At 36.1% G+C, this 14820-nt stretch overlaps 1 protein-coding gene across 1 annotated transcript in view; it reads left to right on the forward strand.

The window, feature by feature from the left end:
- Positions 1 to 14820, forward strand: part of CLCA2 (chloride channel accessory 2) — a 31617-nt gene that overhangs the window by 14266 nt on the left and 2531 nt on the right. Inside the window, 10 exon segments of the mRNA XM_015595076.1 lie at positions 323 to 416; positions 419 to 552; positions 1605 to 1782; positions 2607 to 2713; positions 4132 to 4356; positions 6424 to 6545; positions 6547 to 6656; positions 9469 to 9594; positions 9597 to 9638; positions 12780 to 12843. Of these exon segments, the coding sequence (XP_015450562.1) occupies positions 323 to 416; positions 419 to 552; positions 1605 to 1782; positions 2607 to 2713; positions 4132 to 4356; positions 6424 to 6545; positions 6547 to 6656; positions 9469 to 9594; positions 9597 to 9638; positions 12780 to 12843 (1202 nt within the window).

Here is a 14820-nt window from a genome sequence, read left to right on the forward strand (position 1 = left end):
TCAAGTACAGATATTCTACAGATATTTGAATTTCGAGTTGAAGAGAAATAGTGGGAATATGTATTTTCAAAGAGTGGTAATTATGAACAACTTATTGGGAACAGAACTCCAAACCATTTTTTCCTCCCAGAAAATCATTCATTTTTGAGCTTACAGTTAATTGAGCAATATTCTTTCATTGTATCATTCTCTACAACTCAAAAAATTACAATTCAACATCTCTAAAGAATTGGCAGAGATATTTGCTTATTAGGTTACTTAGTCATACTTCTGTCTACTAACCAAATGTTGTTACTTTTCTTTTTCCCTTTTTGGGACATAGGCGGACAGACTTCTTTGACTGTAACAAGCAGCAGAATTTTACTTGATGCAGATTGCTGAAATTCATACCTTTGTGGGCATTGCTAGTTTCGACAGCAAGGAGAGGTCAGAGCCCAGCTACATCAACTTAACAATGATGATGCCTAAAAGTTACTAGTTTCATATCTGCCTGCCACTGTGTCAGCTGAAGCAGAAACTAGCATCTGCTCAGGGCTTAAGAAAGGATTTGAGGTACAGTAGAGCAACTCAAGTCTCAGATCACCATCACTTTTCTTTCTCTCATTTTTTATCTGAGTTGCTCCCAATTAGGGGCAATCTGTTACAGTGTGCTCATAACAGCCTCAACTACAGGAGAGTAATGATGGATTATCTTTAAGGTAAGGAACCATGTTTTGTTTACTATTGTATTGCATGTGCCTTACCAAGTACCTGACATGTAATAGTTGCTTAATAATTGCTTGTTGAAGGAATGAGTAAATGAATGAAAACAGTGGCCTAAGCTGGGGAACTTCATCATCATCTGGACACCTTCTGACTCTGACCTTGTCAATTCCCAGCTGTGGCTATGGTTACTCTTCGGTTTTCTAGTCAAAATCAGCATATCTGTCTCCTGCCTACAGTCATACTAGGCCTCACACGTAAGAGACTCAATTAAGGCCAGAGGTATGTTTCAGAAATGATAGAGTTCATTCGGGATGCAGTCATGAGTCAAACATCTGGTAGCAAGCAAAACGCATCAATTAAAATTGTTGCTGCCTAGAGATAAGTATTTCCCAACCTGAGCTACCCATTGGAATCACTTGGGAATTTAAAAATCCTAGTGCCTGGGTCTCAACCCCAGAGAGTGTTGATCTGCGATGTGGCCTGGTCATAACATTTTTAAAGCTCCCCGTCTGATTCTTATGTATATTCACAGTTGAGAACTACTGTTCTAGGACCCCTTGTTGTTCATTGCTGGATCTCAGAAGCCAGGTCTCAGACAATATTGTTCCCTCATATTCTCTACAATGGCCAGTATTCTAAACTAAGAGCATATCCTGGCAATTGGATCAGAAAGAGTCCCTGTCCACAAGCAAATCGGCAGTAGTATGTAGGATGACAAGTGCTGTGATGGGGTGAGCTGCAGACTGAATGAGAAAGAGCACGAAGTACAGGGAGCCATAGAGTACCTCAAAGAGGTATATGCCTAACTGGTGAGGAATTTGGAAAGAGAATGAATTTTTCTGCTCAGTAAGACAATTTTAATTACATTTCCTTCTAAACAACTGATACTCTATGTTCAGGTGGTCGAAAAACTGAATGGAAAAGCCTATGGCTCTGTGATGATATTAGCGATCAGTGGAAATGATTAGCACATTGGCAATTGCTTAACCACTGTACTCAGCAGTGGTTCAACCATTCATTCCATTGCCTTAGGTTCATCTGCAGTCGAAAACCTGAAGGAATTATCACATACTACAGGTAAATAAATTTCTAAAAATGTATATTTTAGAGCATTTGCTTTAAACTTGAATATTCAAAGCATAACCATGAAACCTAGGTTATGTCAAGAGATTACACGGCTAAATGGAAATAGAAAATGTTTTCATAAGGAAAAAAACAAAATCATTGCTAAAATTTTCCTAAATTTTGATGACTTTTTTTTTTTTTTACATTTTACTTGGTGCCAATTATATATATCCAATGAAAATAATATTATTATAATTTCTTTGTTAAACCAACCTGATCATGTATAATTGGGAAGCTAAAAAATATGTTTAGGATTAAATGCAATAACTTATAAGAGCACATACAATATTGTAAGATACATACCCTTTTTTGTTCTAAATGAAGCACAGAATAATTTTGTCTCATAGTCTTTATATTCAATAAAAATGGGTATGCTGAATTGAAAATTGATAGGTTTTATGGAATTATTTTTTAAAACAAAGTTTTCAGAATGTAAATGTAAATATGTAGCAATGTAGATAGTAATTAACCTAGATTATCTAAGAATTATCTTCATTAAAAGATTAGTCAATAAATATTTATTAAGTTTTTACCACGTATGAAGTACAGTTCTAGATCCTAACCTTACAGTCACGAAGAGAACAAACAAAACCACTCCCTTTGTGCTGCTCACCAGGCAGTTGTACAGAGTGCCATGCAAAGCAAGTGAAGCACAGCTCCTACTTCCTCCAAACTTACCCTCTTATGCAAAGAAACGTTGTTGGAAAAAGATTAACTTTTATTTTTTGTTTTATTCGATACATTTTATTAGCTAACATCCCGATTATGTATTTCAGGAAGTTTAAAGTTCTTTATTCCAGATAAATCAAACTCCAATAGCATAACTGATGTTTTCGGTAGAATTTCCTCTGGAACTGGAGATATTTTTCAATAACATTTGCAAGTCAGAATTTCCTCAATGTTATACTTACAGTTGAGATTGAGGTGAGGGAGAAAGAGATATAGATGAATTAAGTAAACTGCCTACATGCTTTATGGCATCACCAGAGCCAGGCTTTATTTTTACATGTTTGTACTTCTCAGCCCTAAGAGCCATTTTCTGTAATTGCTACTCAACTTTTCAAAGTCTATAAACAGAGCTTGCTTCTTCCTCTTGGCTCAAAATGGGGGTGGGGTGGGAATGCTGTGGGGGTAAGGCCCAGAAAATAAGAAACAGTGTATTTAGTTTTAGTTTCATAATAACTTTCCATCAATCAGAATCCATTTTACTTTTGCCTCTTCAAAAACTTCTCTGAAGCTCCTGTCTCATATAAAAAGAATCAACGATTTCATTAAATTCTAAAAATTCTTAAACAGCTCTTTGCCACAATTTACTTGATTTTGCTCACAAAACTTCCTCTAATCAAGCCAGTTTTCAAAAGGGCCACATTTTTCTTCTTTCTGACCACTTTAAAGATATTTTTAAAGTAACTGAACAAAAATTTCTCTGCTGTCTCCTCACAGATGGTAAGTGAACCTGCCAAGTTAATGGCTTCATGTGAACAGTGAAGCCAGTAAACAATTCTTAGGAAATATTTAACACAAAGATTATATGTACACAGTAAAAGCAATAACCAGAATCCATCATTAGAAATGAAAAAATATGAATTACAAATGACGATATATATTGTAGATTAGATTACAATCGGCATTTCTGAATAATCTTTTTACTCTGTGATTTCCTCTCTAATAATATGAAATAAAACATATGTTTTAAATAGTAAAAGAAAAACAACAAAATATTATTCATATGGCTCAAATTGGCCTTATGTTCGCAAATGTGGCCACCTCTCCCCACTTGTTTTTATGTCTTAAACCCCACTAAACTGTGGACTATTCTAAATCTGATCCTCTACAACACCTCAGGGTCCAGCACAGAATGTGGCATAGTAGTCAGCAGTCATTAAACTGATTTTAGCAAATAATCCACAATGTCTTTGCTGTCACCCACCAATAAAATTTTATATGCATTCCAAGTCTGAGCAATTTTACAATGCGTTAATGTATTTATTTAATAAATATAATTTTTCAAAGTTATTTACAGACTTGTATCCATTGTGAATACATGATGATTAAATGCTGTTAAATTGACACTTGTATTAGCTATAACAAAATATTTTATATCTACTGTATTTATATAATATACTATATTTTGCTTTGGCAAAGTATTTTTATGTGAAAAATGATTTATGTAAATATAGTACATATAAGAATTAAATGATTTTTATTTTTTCCAATTCACTTTTGTCACAAAAGTTAAGAAAAAAGATGGAATGATTCTGCATACACTAGAAAATTTCACCTATGTATTCTCTTGAATAGCTTGAAAGTACAGGTGAGAATGTTAAACCTCACCATCAATTGCAAAGCACTGTGACTGTGCATAACAATGTAGGCAATGACACTACCTTTCTAGTCATATGGCAGACCAGTGGTCTCCCTGAGATTGTATTATTTGATCCTGATGGAAGGAAATATCCCACAGATAATTTTATCATCAATCAAGCTTTGTAGACTGCTCGTCTCTGGATTCTAGGAACTGCTAAGGTAGGTGTCATGACAACATATAGTCATGACTTTTAGTTGAATCACATAATTAAATGCACTGTATAAAGGAAATCCCATTCTGATATATCAAAATTTTACTTTAAATTTATGAGAGCATTTTGTGAATGTTAAAAATTTAAGGGGAACAACTAAGGTATGTTCAAAACTTTAAATAATGGATACCAAAGCCTTCTCACTTCAACGGTAGAAATTAATATTTATGTAGTAAAAATAATCTTTTTGCTTACTTTTCTTTACAAAATCCACATAGAATACTTATCTATACACTTGACATTCTGGGCAGAGTGAACAGCACACAGAAAGATTCAGAGAAAAAGAATATGGCTCTTCATAAAATTACAAGTAGTTTTTGCTGTGGATGAACAACCAAGTAGCATGTAATGTGGAGATTTAGTAGAAGAAAAGTGGAGGGCATGCTGAGGCTAGACAGATAAACAGGAGCCAAAGCCTGTTTAGCAAGAGCTCTGTAGAGCAGTAAAGGAAGCAGGAGTTTGAATACTAAAGGGAACCAGAAAATGTTCTAGGCAGGGTGGTGAATTGATCAGATCCACTTTTTCACTGCCTGAATGCAGTCCCTCCTCGACAATGGAGGCCCTCCTTCCCTTCAGATTACTATAAACAGCCTTTGCTCAGCCTCCCTGCCTCTGGGCTAGCATCCCTCCAATCCATTCATCACCGCTATCAGGTGATCCTTTTGAAGCACAAATTGGATCAAATCTGTCTCCTATTTGAAACTCTTTGGTGGTCTCAGGATAAGATTTATGTGGTTACTCTTATATACCAAGTCCAAGCTTATCTCTGGCTTCTGCCCAAGCTTATCTCTTAACCCTTGTCCCAAATACCCTGGCTTCTGCTCCTACTTAACTTTTCTCCAAACTCATCACGTTCTTTTCATACCTGTGCATAAGAGCCAAGGACACTTTATCCAATTCTTGCTGCCCTTGCCCAACCTCTTAGTCTCTATTGAAAGACTTACTACACTCATGGAGAAGTTTTTGATGCGGCAGTTCCAGCCATGTATCTGTTATTAATGTTATAATTACAATCAATCAATCAATTATTTTGATCCTTAAATTGTGACTTCACTGGAAAATGGTAAAACATATGAATCCCAGTGAAGAAGGCTGGGTAAGGTGTGGTGGCATCTTAACTTTCCATACTGAGTCACACAGTAACCTATTGTTTTCTTTCTTCTTCCTCCTGCTCAATTGTGTTCCTCCTCTTTCAGGATTCTAGAAGGAACAGCCGCAGGAATGAAGAAAAAAGGAGTATTTATGTACAGTTTAATCAAAAGAATGAATTTCTGCTACATTGTAGTTTAAACGTTTTTCTTTCAGACATTCTTTTGCCGGTTTTCCCCCAGGCAGCCTAGGCAAAAGAGAATGGTATTTAGCAATATTTCTAGAAATTATTCAATGTAGACATTGTAAAATCCTGACCTATTAAAAATAGTGTTCCTTTTCTTGGTCCCTAGTAGTGTATATGGGTTTTTTCTTGGTCCGTAGTAGTGTATATGGGTTTTGTTGCTTGATATTTCTGGGCATTGGAGGTGGTGAGTGGGGAGTGGAGGGAAGGAAAGATACTGTTGACTTTTAGTCCAGGTTATCCACATAAATCATAATTGGTCACTGAAATTTGCTGTAAGTTTCTTTGTTATATAAAAGGAATAAAAATATTGAACCTCCCTTTGGTCGAAGGGGCTCTGATTAATAGTTGCAAAGTACTCTGAAGCTTTGAAACACTGTTATCTATATCTTCTAAAATGTGAATCAAGATGTGCCCTTCCCCACAAATGAATTCAGGGTGTAATTCCCTAAAGAGGTACCTAACACTATAAATGGGTTATGTTCTGAGAGCTATGTAAATATTGAATTTAGTTATCACTTAGCCAATATTACTATTCCTGACACTCTTTTGTAGTAATTTAGAAAATGCAACATCAACAAAACAAGAACAAAACCCAAGGAGCTTAGATTTATGCTTTTAAAATTAAGGGTTGATTTTTTTTCTTCACATTTGACAAAACAAAAAGCCTTTGTTTTGCAGTCCGGGCTCTGGACTTACACACTGAACGATACCCACCATTCTCTTCAAGCCTTGAAAATGACAGTGACTTCTCACGCCTCCCACTCAGCCATGCCTTCTGCTATCGTGGAAGCCTTTGTAGAAGGAGCCAGCCCACTTTCCCCATCCCATGATGATTTATGCAAATGTAACTGCTACAATTGAGCCAGAGACAGAACATCTTGTTACATTGAAATTTTTTGATGATGGAGCAGGTAATATGGAATGTTATGTCATTTTTCATGTTCTCAAGAGCTGTCATGATGCTGCAGTATCAATATTATGCTTATCTTTTAAATTCTTTCAATTCAATTATTTTTCTCATCCAATCTTATGAGATTCTCAATTTCTCACAGAATCACTGATACGCTAAGTAGCTATAGGTCTCACTGCACCAGGAAAGCAGATGTGAACTTGAGAAAAGAGTCTCCATGAGGCTCCTCAGAGGGACTGTGCATGAGCAAAATAGTGGGAGAAAGTTGCTTGACACCTAGGTCTTGGCTTCCACTTGTCCAGTGACAATGGCCACACTCACATAGTGAGGTCATGCAGAAAGAGTTTCTAAATTCCTGTGACATACCCATATTCTGCTAAGGTTTATCAGCTTTACTATTCACAGAAATAATCAGAATGAACAATTAAAATAGCAAATGAAAACCCAAGAAGGGGGATGCAATGACAGTAAATCCATTTTTAATTCTTGAACCCAACTGTGAAGAGAAAATTGGAAACTGAACTTGTAATTCATGAGATGACCCTAGACTATTCTTTAGCCAAGTGCCTTTTACATATGCGGTTTGATCACAAGAAGGTCAAGCCAGCAAGCCTAGTGGAATCAAGATAGAGATTTTCCCACCACTGGAAAAATAAAGTAAAACAAAACAAAATCCCCCTTCAAAGTACTCCTTTTGCACACAGTTCAGAGCCTTCTCACCATACATCGCAAGATGGGCAAACAGGAGCACCTGGGCTCTTTCTGGCTAACTTTTTTGACTTTTAACCTTTGTCATTTTATCTTTCCTGCTCTACTTTTTCCTAAGCTAAATTCTCAGAATGATAATGGACCTCAAAGTCTATGTTAGCAATCCCAAGTGTTTGATTTACTAATAAAATCATATTCCTTCCCTCTTGTTTCAAAGATAATTTTTTTCAAGAGTCTTAGGTTTGGCAACCCATTAGTATCTTTGCCATGGCAAGCCTGTATGACATTTGCGAAACAAAAGTTCATTTAAGGGATTTTAGTTCAGGTCTACCTTAGAGGGATACCAGAGAAGTCCTCTTGTTTTGTTTGGGATGGATCCAACTGAACTTCTCATGATTGCTCATCCATGGCCACACCTTTCATTTTTTTGTATTTGATCCAAAAATGCACTTTGCAGAATGTTCCTGGTCTACAGGAGAACAAATATAGCTAACTTAGGAAAGATCATTTGAATAACCAATAACCTTTTATATTTATTCCCTGGAACCATTTTATCTATTTGATGTCTAAATTTATACTCTAATGAAAAAGATAATTAAAAAGATTGTTTAAGCACAAAGTGGAAATTTAGATGTTTCCCCCCAATACTTACCGCACATGTATTGTCCAATACTTATTTTTATATTGGAAACAGTATTTATCTGCTAAATAAAATTAATAAACAATAATAAAATTTATACATGTAGAATCTTTTATAATTTAAAATGTACTTTCTCATACACACTTTCAAAAAATCATCACAACAACCTTGTGAGATGTTATCATTTTACAGATGAAAAAACTGAGGCTCATATCGATTATTTATTTCACAGCTACTAAGTGGCAGAGCCAGACCTTAAAACCAAGTTCCCTGACACTCAAGCCAGTGTTCTTTCTCATTTCTTTCTGATTCAGTGATTAAAAGAGGTGGCAGTGGTAAACGTGCCATAGAGAGATTTCCCTTAATCATTTGTCAACAAAGATAGAACTTATAATTAAAACACTAAATACCACGATTTGATTTCTTTCCAGTACATAAAAACAATTTCTAAACCTACTATGATCATAAGTTGCTTAGCACTTTTTATTTTAATTAAATATACTCATACTTTTCTCATGTTAAGGAGCAGCCCTACCTCTGCAGGGGAGACTCTAGTGCACTTACTTTAGTGATGGTACAAAGCTAGAGTACGAGGCTGCATGTGTGGTATGAGAACTGAACTGACTGTAAGAGGACAAGCTGCTTGCCCAGTGTGGCCACCTGCACTTGAACAGTGAATGTGATCTATACTTGGGCTAAGCTGTATCTCCCTGCTGCCTTGGAATCTAGGCCTTCCTGTCATTCAGTCATGCACTTGGTTTGGAACTGAGCTGCTCTCTGAGGTTCAACACAAAAGGAGAGAAGTCTAGCACTGTCCATGCCTTTAGAATGCCTCCTGAAGCAAAGCGCAGTGGATGGAACCAAAACCTGTCAAACTCCAAATTGGTGAGCTCCTTCTAATCTAGAACAATATTTCCATACACCCGCTGAGGAAATGAAATGATTTCACATTATTTTATCAACTAGTAAAGGTTTTTTTCATCAGGAGTTCTTTTTTTTTTTTTTAAATCAGGCTTCAGGATGTTCATAAACCCTTTAAAATTATGTGAATATATATCTCTGTTATGTATTTCCTGGGGAAAGAATAGCTTTTATCTCAAAAGGATTTATGACTATAAACAAACTAAAAAATGTGCTTGGTTTCTGTGAAAAACTAGTATTATTTTCAATAACAAGAAAGAGAGCTCTAAAGGTGATTATTAAATGCTCTATTTGCACGAAAGCAGGCACAACTCATTCACCTTTAAAAAATAATTTTTCATAGGTTAAAGAACCACATGGAGAAAGTACAGAGCCATTGGATTTTTAAACACCTGATAATATCATAAATAGTTATGACCATAACAGCATACACTAAAAGGGGTAGAATAAGAAGAGCAAATCTTAGTTTTAATGATTTAATTAAATATTAGTAATCAACTATGATGACAAATGTTGACACTAATTTTTATATATATAGAGAGAGGTGCTGATGTTATAAAAAAAGGTGGCATTTACTAGAGGTATTTTTTCTCCTTTGCTGTAAGTGGTAGATACAGCTTGAAAGTGCTTGTCAATCACACTCCCAGCAAAAGCACCCTAGCCCACTCTATTCAGGAAGTCATGCTATCTATACACCAGGTTACATAGTAAACGGTAAGAATCGTTAGCACTGTTATCTGAATAACATCATTTAATGTATATATCACTGATGAGTGTGTGTTTGTGTGCACGTGTGTGTATGTACATGTGTATTAAATAGAGAGGAAGAGAGATGCTAGTGACAGAGATGGAATTCCAACTCTTTATACTTAAGTCAGTGAATGATTTGTTGACTACCTTTTCAATCCTCAAAGATTCATGGTTGTAGACAACAAAAAGATAATTCCCACAGATTTCTCCTACCTTCATTTTAGTCATATATTTTTACTTCTTTCTTGTGACTGTTTCATTAGAATTACTAATAGATAAAGAGATTTATTGAGTTTTCTCAGTTCCAGCTCCTGCATTTCCTGTACAGAGGTTTAAGAAAGAGGCAAATAGCAGTTAGCAATTGAAAGAAGGACTCAAATAGCCCAAATAATCTACACAGGAAATAAGTTCCTAAAAAAAATATGAGTTTGAATATTACAGACAATTGAGCCCTTCCTAAAAATGTTGTCTTCCTTCAAGATAAAAGTGCCAAATAAAAGACACACACATCTTTTTAACACCATTATTATAGTTCCTGATGGAAAGCAGTGGTTAAAATATAACAAACAGAATTATGCTATAGTCTTTTAAAATTATTTTTCTTTTTTTTTAAGAACATTTCTAAGCATTTTTATTTGCAGAACTGCAGAATCTTCATGAATGCTTTTCATGTATTTTGGCAGCTATTACTAATGATTTTGTATCTAGATAAAATACTTAATTCCTAAATAGATATTTCCCCTTTCATTTATACATCAAATATTTTAAAGGCCTACTTGGTGACAGACTTTGTCCTAGGAACTTGGGATACCAGGTAGGATAAAATTCCATTCAAGGAGCTTGCAGGCTACCGTCTGGTCTAAGTATCTTTTTAAAACCCATGAGTTTAAAGGGTGAAAATATCAGCACCTAGTGTATAGTGATTCAACTGTACTTTTATCTGTGTACTTCATATAGGCCCTTGATAGCACAGAACGAAAAAGCTTTCCCTAGTCATGTCTACTATACATAACATTTATGTTAACAGCTCATTTTCAGGTGATGACCTTGAGCATACACTTCCCTGAAAAATGGGAACTGCTCTAGTTTCACATCAGCAAATCTCCAGACATGGCACCATCTACTCCTTTCCTCCCCTCCTCAAAGGCCAGTGTCTTCACTGGGTTTGCTGTGGATGCCATCCAGCCTGCCCATCCAGGAGCCTTGAGAACTCTGCCTTGTATGTTCCTGTTCTACTGATCTCTCTGAGTAGCATTCAAGCATGATTTGTTACTTACCATATTAATATATTTTCTTGTTGGTCCCCCTTCAGCTACCATCCATCTTTCCAGTCCCTATTGTCTGGTTCCTTGAAATATATCTAAACCTGCTGACTATACTTTCTCACCTCCAATTTACTACTCTGCTCACTGCAATTGGACTTCCATCCAGATCACTCTTCCATCCAAATCACTCCATTGGAATTGCCCTGGCCCCAGTCACCAATGACCTCCCTGCTGTTAAATCCAAAGGATACATTTCGGTCCTCATTTTACATTAGCAGTATCTGATATGGCATTATGATTTCTTCTTTGTCATTTCCTGGTTTCTATGATACCACACTCTCCTGATTACCTCTTATGCTCTGGAATATTTGATCAGGCTCTTTTTCTAGCTTCTCCTTTTCTATTGTTGCCATTTTTCAGAGCTCAGCTAACCTTATCACTGTACTATTTGGAGCCACACTGCCTGGGTTGGAAACGTAGCTCCTCCATCTACTAGCTGTAAGATTTGGGGTTAGTTAGTTAGCTTCTGTATACTTCAGTTTCATCATCTATAAAAATAGGGGTAATAATTGTACCCTCTTCATAGCATTGCTGGGAGAATTAAATACACATGAGGTACTTAGAAAAGTGCCTTGCACATAGTGAGCCAGGCACTCAATCAATGCAATTTATCATTACAGTTGAAATTCTTATTAGGTAATCTCAATCACATGGCTTTATTAATATTTACATGACTATAACTTCCAAATTCATAACTTCAAAATTATTAAATCCAACTAAAACCTCTTTTTGAGCTAAATATCCATATCTAACTGGCTCCTTGACATTTTCAACTGGATGTTTTACGGGAATCACAAACCACGTAACTTAAATTTTGAGTCTCCTTCACTTTAGCCAACTTCTCCTCCCAGTTGCTCATTTTAAAACCTGGGAGCTATTTTTGTTGTTGTTGTTGTTCATCAGGTTTTTCTCTTCACCATTCCTTGTTCAAATTCGCCATCAGCTTTTGCTGATTTTATCGCCAAATACATCTCGAACTGCCAGCTTCTTGCCTCCTCTCCACTGCTGTCACCAGCCCAAACGGCCATCTTTTCTCATCTGAACTGTTGCAATGGCTGTCTCAATGGCCTCATTGCTTACTGGGCTTGAATTCATTCTTCACTGAGAGCAGCCAGAGTGACCTGTTAAAGAGCAAATGTGATCACGTCAGTGCCCTGCTTCCCCACAGTCTGTAAGATTAAACTCTGAAACCACTACAATGGCCAGCAAGAACTTCTCTCCTGTCTCATCTCAAACTGCTCTCCTCCTTGCTTTAATTAAGTTTTTCTAACTTGCAAAGCTCTTCCACACCTCAGAGTTTTTACCCAACCTCTTTCCTCTGCCTGTGATATTCTGACCTCTACTCTTTACCAGGCTGACTTTTAGGCATATTTTAGGAAACTTTTAAACATAACTTCCCTGATAATACTAAATTATGTACCTGTGTTATCTTCTTTCATAGAACCCTGTCCTTTTTCCCTTCCTATGTTAATCACAATTTGTAAATATATGTCTATTAATATGACTATAAATTCCATGAGGTATACTGCTTTGTCCATGATTACTGGCACAGCATATGACCTCGAAAGAGTTATTGAATGAATGGATGGATGAGTGAATTGTTGAATAAATAAACTCAGTTATTCTAAAAATGTAGTAAAGAAAAAAGGTTGGAGATGTGAAACAATTAAAACTGTGGGATGGAATATGGCCCTTGTAGAGTAGAGATAGCTGTAACTTAGATATCAGGAAAAAAATGATTCCTACTCTGGCTTTAATTCAGCTTTTTGATCTTTGGCAGGTTGCTTAAATTCTATTCGCCTCAGTTTTCTTATATGGAAAACAGGACTAAAACTATCTCCTTCGTAAGGCATTGTATAGAAGAAATGAGAAAACACATATGAAATCAGCAAAGGAAGAGAAAGTATGCCCAGTGAGTTTCCTGGACTCCTGGGTTTGCATTGTTAGAGACTTCTCCACCTTCTTATTTGGAGTAAGAAGCCACAAACACTCCCTCCCATCTCTATTTGAAGATAAGAGTGGTGCCTGCTACCTAGTATTTTCTCTTTTCCTCCACTGCTTCAGAAGCACGGTAGTGTGCTAAAAGAGGCAAACTGAAGCTCAGACTCCCATTACTACTGGGAACTATTCTTTTTCAAGAGCCCCAGTAATTTCATCTATACCACTATGTATAGAAAGAGTAGAAAGAAAGTCAATGTGTGGAATTAGTGGTTATTTATGGCTTGAAAAGACTATATAGAACCAAATGGGATTACAGGATAGAATTGATGTCATAAAGGGCATTAGAAGGGAATAGAGAGACCTTTACTCTACTAGAGAGACCTCACTGATGAGCAAAAAGATTGAAGCAGATCAAACTTGTTATACTATAAAAACTTCAGACCAAAAAAGATCTATGGAAGGAATAGTTGGATGTGTATTAAGTTGCTGAGATCACTCAGCAATGGTAAAATTGGCCAACTAGCCACAAGTAGACCAAGTAACCATGAGTAGATCAACTAGCAAGAAGGTACCCTTTTAACTCAAGCATGTGCTTTCATTACCTTTTTTTTTTCACAAATTGTTGTCTAGGAAGGTGTTTTCTTCACCACTATGGCCAGAGAAGCAACGGGTGTATGTCTCTGGCTTTACAATTATTAAAATGTGACTATATATTCTTAAAAACCTTGTTAGCAATAAATAAACATCTCACATATGCATAAACATATTAGTATATATCCAGGTACCAGCTCTTCACCTTACACAATATCCTAGAAAAGATGACCAATGACATGGAATAAATAAAACATTACCAGATCACCATTATGTGTGGAAATATACAGATGACCCTTGAACAACACAGATTTGAACTGTGTGGGTCCACTTATGCACAGATTTTTTTCAATACAGTTGACCCTCCATATCCACAAATTTTGCACCTATGGATTTAACCAACCGTGGATCAAAAACAGTATTTTCACTTTTCCAATCGAGGTTTCTCAACTGCTCATTGCAGTTACTGTTTTTGATCTATGGTTGGTTGAAACTATGGATACCATAGTTAAGTTTTAGAGGAGTCAGCAGTTATATGTGGTTTTTGACTGTGCGGGGGTCAGTGCCCCCAACCCCTGCATCATTTAAGGGTCACATGTATATGGACTAGGCATTATGGAAATGGGTTACTTGGTTTTTATTAAAAGTCTGGGGTAAATAATTGTTAAAATTGAGTACCAAGCATGATATGTATCCTGCCATAAAGTTAATTTCCTTTATGCTTTTTCCAAAAATTAAAGTGAGAATATATTATTTACTAGCCAACTACTATGTGCCCAGCACAATGCCAAACACTATATAGATATAATTTAAGATGGTCATTGTTCTCCAAGAACATATAATCCTGTAAAGAAAAGAGGCACAAAATGGTCAAAAAGCCATTTTTATGGTTCAGACTGTGGGAGCTACAAGTATTAAAAGGCTGTCGAGACCAGTGTAGGTGAGAGCAGAGAGAGGCCAGGTTCTAATGCCAGGGGCCAGTGCAGGGCTTTTAGAGTGGAGCCAGACCATGAAAAGCACCACTCTTAGAGCTCCTTCCCAGCCCTATCTTCCCTATCTGCCTAACAGCCTGACTTTCACACTGCTTCCTGTGACATCTTCATCATGTTCCTATAGAACCAACATTCAAAATATTATCCTTAAAAATTCTTTCCTTCCTGAGTAAATATTATATTATACTATACTATACTATACTATACTACACTATACTATACTATACTATACTATACTATACTATACTATACTATACTATACTATATCATATCATATATTATATTATATTATATTAT

The sequence above is a fragment of the Pteropus alecto genome, unplaced genomic scaffold, assembly GCF_000325575.1.
Source record: "Pteropus alecto unplaced genomic scaffold, ASM32557v1 scaffold25, whole genome shotgun sequence".
NCBI lineage: Eukaryota > Metazoa > Chordata > Mammalia > Chiroptera > Pteropodidae > Pteropus > Pteropus alecto.